The 13,990-nt window shown below is 43.1% G+C and overlaps 1 protein-coding gene across 6 annotated transcripts in view; it reads right to left on the reverse strand.

Annotated features, from left to right (window-relative positions):
* NADK (NAD kinase) overlaps positions 1 to 13,990 on the reverse strand; it is a 798,433-nt gene that overhangs the window by 20,059 nt on the left and 764,384 nt on the right. For all 6 annotated transcript variants that reach the window (XM_069610162.1, XM_069610161.1, XM_069610163.1 and 3 more), the window contains 2 exons: positions 6,156 to 6,258; positions 5,440 to 5,594 (listed from right to left, as the gene is read on the reverse strand). In XM_069610162.1, coding sequence (XP_069466263.1) covers positions 5,440 to 5,594; positions 6,156 to 6,258 — 258 coding nt within the window. The remainder of the gene's footprint in view (positions 1 to 5,439; positions 5,595 to 6,155; positions 6,259 to 13,990) is intronic.

A 13,990-nucleotide genomic window follows, 5' to 3' on the forward strand; every position in this document is an offset into this window, starting at 1 on the left:
TGGGGGGTAGAGGGGAGACACTTCACCACATTGATATAATGAAAAAAACAACAGGGAGAGAATTCCCAGTGTAAAATCAGGAGATTTTCTGGCTGGTTGTTGACTATCAACTTTGGGGCAATTGCGATATCAGGGCTGCATAATGAAACAGGCACAGATCCGTCTAGTGTTATTTCAGAAAAGTCTAGATTTCCCTTCTGCCTGTGAGGGAACCATTCTCAAGTGAGATGAACTGAGTAAACTTGATTACAGTTGGCCGTCTGCATTTTGATGAGCCTTTTAGGCCGAGGACAGACAAACATATGCTTTAGAGTAACTCTTTAGAACCAAAAGAATATCCAAAACACACAGAATAAACAAGAAGTTTGGATTTAAACCCAGGCCATGAAAACAAAAACAATGGACTACAAACACAAATTGCATAGTCTGCACCCACAAAAAATGCTATTCTTGTTGGGAAATATATAAAGATTCCACTGTAGTGTGTTTCTCAAAGTGTGAGTGCAATTTCTTGAATACACATGCAAGCAGCGGTGTAATCACTAAATGCTAGCAACCGATGAGCTGCTGCCTATAGAACTGATTTACACACAGGAATCTGTCACTTTTGAACACTTAACACCATTTGAGACATTATATAGTGTGCCAGGCTCTTCAATGGACCGACCATCCTCTTTAGCAGGCTATATAGCCTTCCTCACACGATATGATAAGTCATTTGCTACGCGCCCGTACACATGCGTTTATAGGTGCAAAACATATGATTGAGTAACCCTTGCTGTGTTAAGTATTTCAATCAGGCGATATACCCTGGTCTCAGCCTAGTATGCAGCGCACATCTGAAATTATAATTTTTTTTATGTCTATAGGTTAAATATTCTGAGTGATATACCACTCATATCACAGCCCTTCTCAAATACCCAGGGTCACAATGGACCAGGAATCAGGCTGGTTGGTAAAGGTAATATTTATTTAAAATACAAATCAAACATATACTGTTGAATAGGGAGCAGCAATCACCAATGTGGTGACAATAACGGATAGGAAGGTATGTAATGCACTTAAATTCACTCTTTACCAACACAAAACATAAAACACCAGAGAAAAGAACACTTTTGGCTTATTTGGGAAGATAGCACTTTACGTTAGGATTTCCCCCTGCAATATTCCTCAATCCACAAATAAACAATTCTAAATAGATATAAGGAAGCAGCAGGTAATCAGGAAGAGAAAACAGAATTCAAATCCAACCATCCCCCCCAAACAAGAGAGAAAAAAGGATTTGAAATCTTACACTTTAAAATTACATTCGGAAATGGCTGCGTAAAATGATGAATGTGTGCAAAAATCTTTAAATCAGTACAAATCTCTATGGGAGCAACATTGGAAAGATACTAACAATCATGAGCTATAGTTTGAGCAAAAGTAAACACTTTGAATCCAAATGGAAGGTTGAAAATTATTTAGAATAAACATCATACATGTAAAACTTTGCAAAATTGTGGATTCCCGCCTAAAATTAATCAATACACTGAATTCCGTTTTTGGGTTGGGATGTAGCTATAGGTCCTGGGTATAATCCAGAGTTGACATGAAGTCGCTATCTATTAAAGTGAGGAAGATATGCAAAGTTGAATGAGAGGCATTTTTTAGAGAAATCGGTAGTGAAAACAGAAAAGAAACTCAGTTTGGACAAGAAAATATTTACTATAGTTTTACTCTGTGCTAGAGTTTTCCGGCCAGAATACCAAGGAGGGACACAGTAAGCTCTAGAGTTGATTCATGACTTCAACACCAGATCCCTAGTGTCCGCCTCAGCGGAACCAGTTGGATCACTCGAAGTAGGATTGATAATTTAAGATTTACACAAGATAAAACTGACTAAAGAAATAGCGCTTAGTAAGATAAATCAAAGACAGGATTGCAATAAGGATTCTGACAATGTTACAAGTTATTAAGGTAAGGATAGGATGGTTTAGAGATTGGGATGACAAGGTGAGGCAAGGTATGCTATGGTTTCTATGATTCCTATTAATACTTAGTCCACTTTAATTTAGGATTTTGGACTGTCAAGGGTTCTGGTCATCACACGGATTGTGTCTAACCAAGGACAGCTGGGCAAATCAGGCGGGACAGGATCATCTAGGCCATCTGGTCGCCGGACTGCACTGGACTGGCCCTTCTGGTTACTGGAGATCAGTGGGATGGTGAGTTTGCAGGCATGTATCTAGCAGTAGCAAGCCAGGTTGGATCAGGATGCTTCCCTTGGGTTTCTGGGATTTTTAAAATGTGAGGCCTAGCTGAAAAGGGGTTCAGCAAAGCATAGGCCTTGGCTTTGCAATGAAATCTGGAATTAGGATCAAGTAGGATGAATAAATCGGGAACAGGACGCCACGCAGGAAATCAGGAAGAAAGTCAGGAATCAGTGTCTGTGTGTGTTGTCAGGTTCCCTTATTTATCATGCCAAATGACATCACTAAAGTATATGGCAGGGGCAGGCTTACTACCCTCAACCATAATGCCAGGATTGGGCAAGAGCATAGTTTCCGCCTTGCTCTTCGCTGATTGGATCACAGAAAAGGATGTCTTGTTCATGGGATGATTTTTACAATGACTAGAAACCTCTCCTAGCCACTGGAACCAAAATCAAATTTTACCACTAATACATATTTATACAGTTATAACCGCTGAGAAAATCAGATGCACAGGTTACATATTTTGTGGGTCTTACTTCAATCCAAACCCCAAGTCTGTGAGACCTGGTTTTGACTTTCTGCTATATTTTGGCAATTTTAACCATGAAAGATTTGGCCTAAAATTTCCCAATTTTGTACACATGTGCATTTACCCCTGGAATGTGTGTACAAAATGTCATGTGTGCAATATCAATACTTCCCCAAAATCTGTCATTCTTTACAACTTCTGTTCCTTATGCAGTAATGAGTTCTACCACATTTTCACAGAAAGAACATAAAGTTAGATCTGAAACTACACAATTTTCATATTTTTCCTCATTCTTGCTGCAAAGTTAAAGGTCTTTAAATTCAGTTACAAAATAGGCTTTTTAAAACTAACAGGAAGTCTATTGTCACTTAATCCGTTTTTTTTTCTCCCCCCCCCCCCCAACTGTAAGCAAATGTCAATTCCTTTGAAGCAGAATGAGGGGCCTCTCTCTTTTGATTGAAGTTTACTGCCCCTCACACTTGAAAGGCAAGAGTCTCAGCCTGCTATTGTTCCAGCCTGTAGCAAAGACGAATGTCTGATGACGACTTGGGAAGTCCCTTTGTTCTGGCTATTCAAAGCCTCCAAGCTAGCAATTAGCCTTTCCTGTTCCAGAAGTTTGAGGTGTCACCCTTTCTCAGGGCTAGCAACTGGCAGAGCAAGTATTTTTTTAAATATAGTTTGCCAACTCAGCCTGGGTTTTAGCTTTCCATTTTAAATCTTAACTTTAAACCTATAGAATTAAAATAGTATATAAGTGTATTTCTATCAGTAACAAATCCTTTTACATTTCTAAATAATCAAGCCTTTACACAACAATATACTTTAAAATAGGTGATTTTCCCCCTTCAGTCAGGAAAAAGCACATTTTACCATTTCTTAAATTCGGTTTTCATCTCCAGCAAATATACACTTTGTGCAGCCATAGTTCTTTTCTTGAGTGCTGGAGTTTTGCAGCAAGGATACAGTTACAGGCATTTACTTCGAGTCTTTCTCTGGACAGTTGATTCTTGATGCTGTTGCAAAGAAAATAGCGGTGTTTCCCGTGAAAAATGAAAACAAAGCCTCTGGTTGATTTTTCAAGGATACATTTGACAGGATCTGTCATTCAAATGAGGCCCGGTTCCTCTGCGACACAATGAATGATCCTGGGCATTGCAGGGGCTTTTTAATCACAGTGGTTCATGCGACATTGATGAATTTAGCGCCAAGTAGCACTTTTAAGATTGAAAAGATGTCATTTTAAAGATGCATTTTGGGTTTTCAGCAAAATAATGCTGCCTCTTTCACTTCACTCCATGTTCAATGTTGCAAAGCACACTGGCACATTCCTGCAGTGAGTACTCTGTTTCACCCCACCTGAAATGTGTGTGGCCATTTTCCGGTTGTTACAAAAACACAGTTTAGAGATCTTGGCGCGCACAGGAGTCAGCATGGTCATTTTGTGCCTTTTCTTGCACCAATTCAGCAAAGTGACATAGCATAGCACAGCTGAGTGGGTCCAAATATCCCACAGCTGAAATAGGTCATCCTTTGAGGTTCCCAAATGGGACTGCTTTACCGCCTGCCATTTTCTCCAATCCACCACATTCCACCCAAATATGTCATAGAACCCATGTTGACAACATGCAAGTAGATCTCCTACATTCTGGAATTGGGAGGCCGACACAGGCACTTTCTCCCTGAGCTTGGACTGAAAAGAGATTGGAGGATGTCCAACTGACACAGTCTGACTGATCTTTAAACGCAGCTTATGCTTGTGGTGCACAATCACTAGGTGAAAAAAACTGATTTCAGGTGTGACAAGTTATACTTGGGATATGTACGTACTCATTCCCAAGGGTCAGTAAAAAGCTTGTGTGTTTGATCCTTCATTCCTTCTCCCTCTAGATTTAACTAGATTTAACTAGTCTAGATTAGACTTTGTGCTTTCAAGCGACTGCCATGGAAAATGGCATGTCACGAACCAATTAAAAAAAAAAAAAAAAAGAAAAAGACTATAGAAATATAAATACACAAGGGGTTTGCATCGGTCCTGATCTGAAGCACATTTTGCATAGTCATAGACTTAATTCTTTACTAGACCAATTGAAGGTGACTGTGCCCAGTCTTTCTGGCTGGGATCCTTGTTGCAACTCTCCCTAGTAGTGAAACATTTCAATATGTTGCAGTAACTAAAATGCACCAGCCTTTTTCCTGATCTTTTCTTTAAGTAGTATTTTAGTGATTGGTCTATAACATTCCCAATGGTTGGATTCACAATGGGTTTTATAAGGAGTCTGATCCACAGATTCATATTTTTAAATGTCCAAGGACCATTCCTTTTTCTAAGTTGGTACTCCAAAGGGCTGACTTCCCAGCACTTTTGTTAATAATCTTAGATGGAAGTTGAATCACTGTACAAAGTAATGGATTCACTGTGACAACCAGTTTTATACTAGCCTTTCTGAGAGCCATGAGGTTTGCTCCGGTGCATGCAATTCGTTTGATTGATATCCTGTAAACTGTAAAATGTAATGGTTATTCTGAGCAGGTCACCGTCACAGCAGAGGTCCTGCTCTGCCTTCGGTAATCACAAGACAAGATCCCATAGCTAACACATGCCTTTTTAAATCCAATTAGAAAGACTTCTGGATATCTTCACCGTTACAATGATGGATAATGACACACCCTCAAATTCTATGCTATTACTGTGATGCTTGTTTGGTCCACACTGACCTGGTATTTTGTTATTGTACCAGTTTCTCGCTCCATGCTGTTCAGCATAGCCACTCCATTCTCCTCGATGCCATTCTGCAATGGTGACTTTTTGTCTCTGGGTTCCTTCACCACTTTCACTTTTAATCTGCTGCGAAGGACAAGCGCTGCATTTCCTAAAAGCCAAACACAAATAAATGCGTTCTGAGAATGAATAGAGGATGCCAGAACTATTTCTAAATATTTTCTTTCCTCTTTCCACAGTTGTATATAATGGATTTTGACAGTTGTCAAGCTGTGTAAATAAACCCAGCCAAATGGGGGAATCTCCCACTTACACCAATCTAACTACAATGTGCAATTAAGAACATATCATTTGCTGAATTTAATCATACTACTAAGCAGAGGGAAAAAACTAGAGGAGCTGAGCGTATGTTAATTGAGGCAAAGCCTCAATTAACATACGCCCATATTCAAAACAGCGGGATGTGGAAGTTACGCAACCATAACTGTATGGAACATTGCCCCTCTGCAATTTCTTCAAACAGGCCCACGATCAACCTATTATTCCCACCTAAATCACACTGGAATAACCAACAGAGGCACAATTCCTCCCACAAATGAAAATGGTTTCTGCTTACAAGGTTTACATTCAGTACGTGTTCTCTGATGTTGGGCTTGAACATACCCATCTGGGAAAACATCATGGCAAAAACAAACCAAGAAAATAGGCATACCTTCGATAACCTGAGTAACCTGGGGTTGGAAGTTGTCAAAGTTAAAAGGTGTCAGGAAGCCCAGTGATCCCAAGTGGAAGGCCATGACTGGCGGCACACTATCCTGTAGGGAGAAATGCAAAAGATAGCCATCAATGTACCAGATAGCACAATTGAACAAACCAAAGAGAGAAACACAAGATCCTTTGACTTCACATTTCCGCTATCTTAGCCAGAATTTGGGAAACTGCCTTGTGGTCCACTTAACCATTAACAAAAATGTTGAAACCTAAGAAAATCCTATTTTGCAAAACAGAGAATGAGACATCCCTTATTGTAGATTAACTAGTGTATTATATACCATGCACTACTGTGAATTAAATGGGAAGAGGGAACATCCTAGATAGCTTTGCTGTTGATGTGTGCATTTGGGAAATCTTGTGTCTCTGTGCAGGTCTTTTTCTAGGTGGTCTGTGTCAAGAGCATTTGAGGCGTCAAATCTCCACAGAGAAGCCTCATTTGCCCGTAGAGCATTCAATTGTATTTACTGAGAGCTAGGGTGTCACTGACCTGAAATGACAGGAGTAATACGGGAGGCTGAGGCAGCCCCAGAATAGAGGGCCTTTACAATAGATTGAGGGTAGCTGGAAATAAGAAGCCAGTAGTTGATCAAAACTAGGGACATGGACTGGGAATTAATTTATTAATACATTTTTTAACATGCTTGAAACCTGAGACTAGTCTCTAAGCCCGGTATCAGGATTCAAACCTGTGTTGCTCTGCATGGTCTTGCTTCCAAGACCAACGTGTTGCCCCCGCGCTCTCCTCCTGGCCCTAGAAAGAGATTGCACACTTAGTGTAGACCTAGTGAATGATTTATACAAGTTACTCACTGTAGTTCCTACTGTACTCCTAGTTCAGAGTCCCCTTTCCTCCATACTTATGGGTGTCCTCCTATTGGGATGGGACCAGTGCATCTGTACAGCTGACTCCACCCAACAGAAATGCCCATCAGTCGCCTCTTTTCCCTCATGATATATGGGCTATGTAACTCTTATTAGGGGGATGGAGGGCAGGTGTATGTAGAAAAGGGGACTCTGGACTAAGAGTACAGTAATCACTAGTTGAACAAGTTACTTACCCCCTGGTAATGTTCTTTCGACTGGATGCATCTCCGACATATTCCTCATCTTTTGATATTCTCATTTCCAGCTTCAGCTGCTTTGGAAACTAATTTCGAGATAGGGTGCTGTGCGTCGATTCAGTCGAATCGATGTCCTTCGAAGGCCTCTGTCTCGATGTTGCGTCATCACCAGTATATATAGCATGCGCAACACCCATTGGCTTCAGTTCTATTTTCTCAGTGTTTTCCTTTGCAGAATTCCACGCTTAGCATCATACTGTATCAGACTCTAAAGAGCGTGAAGTGTAAAACCCGGAAATTCTATAGTAGGGTAAGTTGGGAGGGGTGATGAGAAATACGCAAGAGGAACACCCAGTCGAAAGAACGTTAACAGGGGTAAGTAACTTGTTCTTCGAATGGCTTGTGTCCTCCCACGTATTCCTCATCTTTTGATAGACTCCCAAAGCATTGCTCGTTTTGGAGGTAGGAGTAAGAATTTTCAGAATTAATTCTAGTCATGGACCGAATGAAGGACTGCCTTCCCAATCCTCCTTTCTGAGGTCAAGATGAGTCTACACAGTAATGTTTTACAAAAGGTATGGGTGGTAGACCAAGTGGCTGTCGCAGAGATGCCCCTTATTGGCACCCCTCTTTGTAGGGTAAATATGTTTCCATGCCCCTTGTGGAATCGGCCCTTAAGTCTTCTGTAGGGTCTTTCCCAGCCAATCTCTAGCATTCTCCAATGCTCAGAATAATCCATCTAGACAGGGTTTGTTTTGTTACTGCTAGTCCTAAATTATGACCTGTTTATCCAATGAAGAGCTGATCATCTTGGCGAATCTTCTTCCATTCGCAAAATGTAGAAACTCAGCGCTCTTCTTGGATCAACTCTATGTAGCCTCTCCTCTTCCTCTCCAGGATGAGGGGGCAGGTAAAAAGTTGGTCAAACCATTTTTTGAGGTACATGGAATTCAGAGACTATTTCAGGTAGAAACAAATGTTTTACCTTAAGAACAACCTTGTCTCTATAAAAAGTAGTAAAAGTGGGTTTACAAGATAACGCCTGCAATGCATTCACCCTGCAGGATGTTCGAGCTACTAGCAAAATGGTCTTAAATGTCAGAGGTTTTAATGGACATGAATGAAGCTGCTCAAAAAAGGAGCACAAGAGACATTTTAGAACAAGATTCAAATCCCAAAATGGACTTGAAAAGGATTTGGGGGAAACATGTTGGTGAGCCCCTTGACAAATTGTATGATTAAAGGAATTTTAAAGTAAGACACTTCCACAGAAGGGCACTTAAAAATTGAAAGCACTGTCAAATGACCTTTAATGGTTCCAGTTTGGAGCACCAGATTTGGAAAAATGTAGCAAGAAAAACACCACAGGTGTATTACATTGAAATGTATCACATTTTTATATCTGCACCAGTCGCAGAACCTGTTCCAATGGCACAAAGATTTTGTTGCTGGCCTTGCCGAAAGCAAAATGTTACCAATCCTTGTATCTAAACCTCTCAGAAAACATACATGAAGGTTGAGTGTCTTGACCTCTGCGTGGAGAACCCGGATCTCCTCTCGCGAGAGAAGGTCCTCTCTTTGTGGAAGACGCATTGGAGGGCAGATGGATAGTCAAGAAGTTCTGGGTGACCCACGTCGTCCTGGCCCAATCCGGAGCAATTAGGATCATGGATTTCCCAAACTTTCTCAACCTCCTTATCACGTGAGAAATGGCGGGGACTGGAGGAAACACATACAAGAGTGGAAATTCCCAGTCCACTACAAACGTGTCCCCTAGAGCTCGTCTTGGGGGGTGGGGGGGGGGGGGAATTCCCTTGAGCAGAACAGTTCGCACTTCCGGTTGACACTAGTCACCAAACAGGTCTACTTGAGGGGATCCCCAAAGGGTGAAGATCTCTTGGACTTCCTGAACTAGTTTCCACTTGTGGGAAACTGTGCTTGACCTGCTCAGAGCATCCGCTTTGGTGTTCTCCTCTCCAGCTAGGTGAACCGCTGATAGGGAGATTCCTTCTTGAATTGCCCAGAACTAGTGCTGCGTTGCCTCTCTGCACAGTGGTAGTGACCCGAAGACGTTGAGCACTCTGGAATTTGGTGACCATCTGCAGAATGTGTTGAGCCCTCACCTCGTGTGGCGAGGCTTTCCCCGAGGATGCATCCAGGACTGCTCTGATGAACTGGAGTCTTTGTGATGGTATCATGAAGGACTTCTTGAAATTGAGGGAGAAGCCCAGTCTGTGTAGAGAGTGGCAGATGATGCCGAGATGTTCTAGAGCATGTTCGGGAAAACATGCCCTGATCAGCCAATCATCCAGTTAAGGGGTAGACGCGAATCCCCCTCGCCCCACCTCTCCCGAGACTCGCTGCCACAACTGCCATTAACTTGGCAAAACCCTCAGGCAGATGGCAGCCCGAATTGCAGAACTCGAATCTGATAAGGAGAACTGCCAACCGGTACCTTCTGTGCTTGTGATGGATAGGCACATGAAAGTAAGCATCCTAAGGGTCAATGGCCCCATCCAATCCTGGAGCTGGGGGGCCTGAAGGATCAGAGAAAGGGTAACCCATCTTGAACTTGTCCTTCCTGAGGAACTTGTATCAAGTCAAAGATGGGTCTTGATCCCCTGTATTTGGGGATTCGAAAGTATGGGGAATACCACCCTGTGTTCCATTCGCTACAAGTACTGGTTCTGGAGCACCTTTCTCCAGCAGGTTCAAAATTTCCTGCACAAGGAACAGATCTGGAGTTCTGAGTGAGTGGTTCCCCGGTGGATGATTCTGATGTCTTTATAAATGGGAGACAGTAACACGGGTCTACAGTTTGTAATGCCCAAGCATCTGAATTAATGCCACACTATTCTTGAAGATGCCGAGACAGTCTTTCTCCCATTGGGGTCTTGCGGATTAAGACCTCAGAGGTTTTGAGGTGACTGGAACAGTGGCTGATGGTAAAGCAACTGCTGTTTGGGCAGACTTGGTAACTCATCCTCGTTCACCATGAAGGGAATCTTTTTTGGTCTCTATGACAAGCCTATCCACTCGTTCTACCAACTGAGGAACAGAAGGGAAAGCAACGACTGCTCCAAGAAGATCCACTGGGGTAAGATTGTTGTGGATGTCTGATTGCGACGCTAAGTGATTTTGCCACAGCTTGAGAGGTCTGCAGCTTCTCCAGGATTTCGTCAGCCTTGCTGCCAAACAGTTGAGAGCTGTCAAAAGGTATATTGAGAAGTCTGGACTACACATCTGGTGCAAATCCCAAATTTTGCCAACCGTGCAAATCCACATAGTACGGTACTTGTTGCCATGGATCTACTGATGCTGTTAGCAGTATCTAGTTCTGACTAGAGACTTGCACATTGCTTCCTGTCCATCATAAGTGATGGAAAAGAGGCTGTCTCCTTCTCCCCCTCGAAGATGGTCAGCCGCCATTGCTATACAATCCCACAGGATGAACATGAATTCTGCTAAGGCGCAAGTGGCTTTAGCAGATTTTGATGCCATGCTTCCTGCAGAAAAAAAAATCTGTTGCCAAAGAGTACACTCTCTTATCGTCTCTGTCAGGAGGGATAGTGGGATATGTGGCCTGTTTAGATGAGGACATAGCCGCCTGACCCACCAGGCTTTATGGCGTGGGGTGCTTTGCTAAAGGTTCAGGGTCACTGCCAGATGGCCTAAACTTATTGTTGAGGTTCACCCTAATTTGTCTTAACGTTTTTTTCTGAAGGGCAATGTGAAAGGGAAGGATTGGATCTTTGTGTGCACCCTGGTCCAGGATATCTTAAATTGTCCTGCTCAACAGGGGGAGCAGGCCTGCTCCAACCTAGAAAGTCAACCACCCTGGTCATGAGTTGCCTATAGGAGGCTTCTGCCTGGTCTGAGGGGTCCAGTTCTGCAAATTCCAATTCAGGGGATGTATCCACACCACTGGCTGTAGGCTCTCATATAAATAAGTCCTTCATCCTGGACTCTGGAAATCTTTTCTCGGTTCAGGTTTGTTAGTCTTCTCGACCTGCTTTGCTAAAGGTGGCGACAGCTTCGAGCCTGACGACAGTTTCTTCAATATCAATGGCGTCGACGTTTGACATTGGAGACATCGACGACCTTGATGCCCAACGACATTGATGGCTTCGACACTGATGGTGTTGATAAAGATTTTTTGCAGACAACGCCCTCGAAGGGCTAGACCTTCAACTCAAAGGAGCCTTTGAAGAAATTGCTTCGGGTTGAGGCCTCAACGGCTCTCGATGGGTCGATTGTTTATGTCCCGGGCTCGAGGGCGCGCAGGATTTAGCCTTTTCCTTCAATTTGTCTCCTTCATTCAGCGCGACTCAAGCATGGCTTCTCGCCTGGTGCTTCGAGGGGGTCGGGGCCAACTCCTCAAATATTTTCAACATCCCTCTCTGAAACCCTTCCCAGTGAGAAGGAGTAGAGGATTTGGTCAGACATGAAATTCTCTCAGGAGAGGAATCACTAGAAGAAGATAGAGATCTGCGACACCTCTTTTTCGACATCTTAGTCGAAGACGAAGAATGGTGAGACCCACTCCTGGCGCGAGATATTTTTTTTTTTAGATTTTCTTTGAGGAGAGTCTCCTCTAGACTGGTCAGAAGATCAGATTTTAAATAGGGATGAAGGGGATTTTGAGGGGTTCCTACCTGCCGCTGGTTTCCTTTTATGCTCTTTTAGAGCCTTACTGGTCATTGCCTGACCGGAGTCGCAATCAGCCGTTCAATGCTCTGTGCCCAAACACCACAGAAACACTCAATGAGGGTCAGTGATCTACATTTTGGCACTGCATTCGTGGCATTTCTTGAAACCTGTCTTTGGTGTTGATGGAGCGGACAAAGACATTTTTCTCAAGTGTCACAGTTTCTATTAAAAAACCAAAGCATGACATCATTTTCTCAAAGCAATAGCTGCGCCGGAATAATGGAACTGAAGCCAACGGGCGCTGCACGTGGTATATATACTGGTGATGACGTCAACCTCAAGACGGAGGCCCTCGAGGGACATTGAGTCGACTGAATCGACTCACAGCACCCTATACCCAGATTATTTTCCAAAGCAGCTGAAAAGATGATATCGAAAGATGAGGAATACGTGGGAGGGCACAATCCATTCGAAGGAGTAATTTCTACTTTCCCCAGTCCCTATTCTTTTCCTCCAAAATCATGGGAGAATATCAGGCACAGCTCTCCCAGTGAGGGAGCATCCAAATTAAAAGAAGAGATTCTGGTTAAGAGCTTGGCTGAACCTAGCACTGGATCTAGTGCTTATGTCTATGCACTAATAAATGAAAAACGCTGACTGGGAGGACCATGTGGCAACTTTAGCTATGACACTCCACGGTAAATACCCATGCAATGTCACTTAATGGGGCCTTAGCCCTGACTGGGTGAACAGAACAAATACCTTTAGGGTAAGTGTTACCCCATACAGAATGATTCAGAAATGCACCCGACTATCCATCTTGACATGGACCAAGCCTGATCTGCATATGGTCCTTCCCCCTTTGTAATGACTTGGCAGGCGAAGAACGATTGTCTGGAGAGTTGCCTAGAGCAATGCCAGAGGTTAAGATTAATTCTAAACCTTCTAGCCATCACACCTTTTGTTTTGCTATAGTCACCCCGAGTGGGAGAGTATGCATGGACGTGGGCCCTGTGCCTGCTGGGCGTAGAGCCCCAAGTTTCTCCTCACTGATGAGGCCGAACAAGGCCGAAACATGCTTGGGGATGCATGAGGTCTCATGCAGAAGGGGTGGACAAAGCAGTTCGAGCTGGACTACCCCTTTTGGGGTGGGGCCAGGCCTGATTTGCATATGGTCTTTCCCCTTTTGTAATGGATTGGCAGGTGCAGCGATGAAACCTTCCAGCCATCACCCCTTTTGTTTGTCTTTGGACTCTTTCCTACCCAGTTGAAAGCCCCCAAAAGTCCCAAAACGATTGCCATACTTCCTGAAATATTTGGTCAATCCAGGTATCATTTTTTTAAACCCATATACATCCAGAAAATGTAAGAAGCTCTCCAAATCGTTCAAGAAGACGACCAGTAAAAAAGAAAACCTCATTGATAGAAGGGGACAAGATGACCCACAGGCAAAAACCTGGGGTGAGTGCGCTTTGCCACCTTGCCGTTATAAAATACAGTCTAAAGGCTATGATGCAGTTACAGGATGAATATCGCTTACAAGTCTGACTGATGTGATTGCCATCCAGAAAATGACCTTCGATGCAATCAATTTTATATCAAGTGAGGCCCTCAGCTCAAAACTGTTTATGCAAAATAGCTAAAACAATTTAGGTCTCACATGGTGTGCTGGGCTTTCACAGAAGGAAAAAGGCGTAACAGACCCACAAAGTGATGTTGAATAACTGGATAGGAGGGTGACAAGGAGGGAGTGAAAGGGCTCCTTTCTGTGAAATAGGGCACAATTGAACCCATACATTACAATCAGCTAGGTGAGAAATCAAAAAAAATGAAACTGACCTTCAGGGGATTCAACCATCAATAAATTGCCAACTGGCAAAATCTCAATCACTTACTTCTGCTTTGGGTGAGTGTTGAGTGCTTTCTGAGTGCCTGAATAATCCTTACGGCCTCTTCTGATAGAACTAGGTGCTCCACGTTTAATACTTCAGCAATCAATGGACTAAGTTCAGTGATTGTGTGGAGGTGTTCAGAACTCTCCCCTCTGAGTGAGAAACTCTGG

Source organism: Ambystoma mexicanum, chromosome 8 (assembly GCF_040938575.1).
Source record: "Ambystoma mexicanum isolate Mex_15411 chromosome 8, UKY_AmexF1_1, whole genome shotgun sequence".
In the NCBI taxonomy this organism is placed as follows: domain Eukaryota; kingdom Metazoa; phylum Chordata; class Amphibia; order Caudata; family Ambystomatidae; genus Ambystoma; species Ambystoma mexicanum.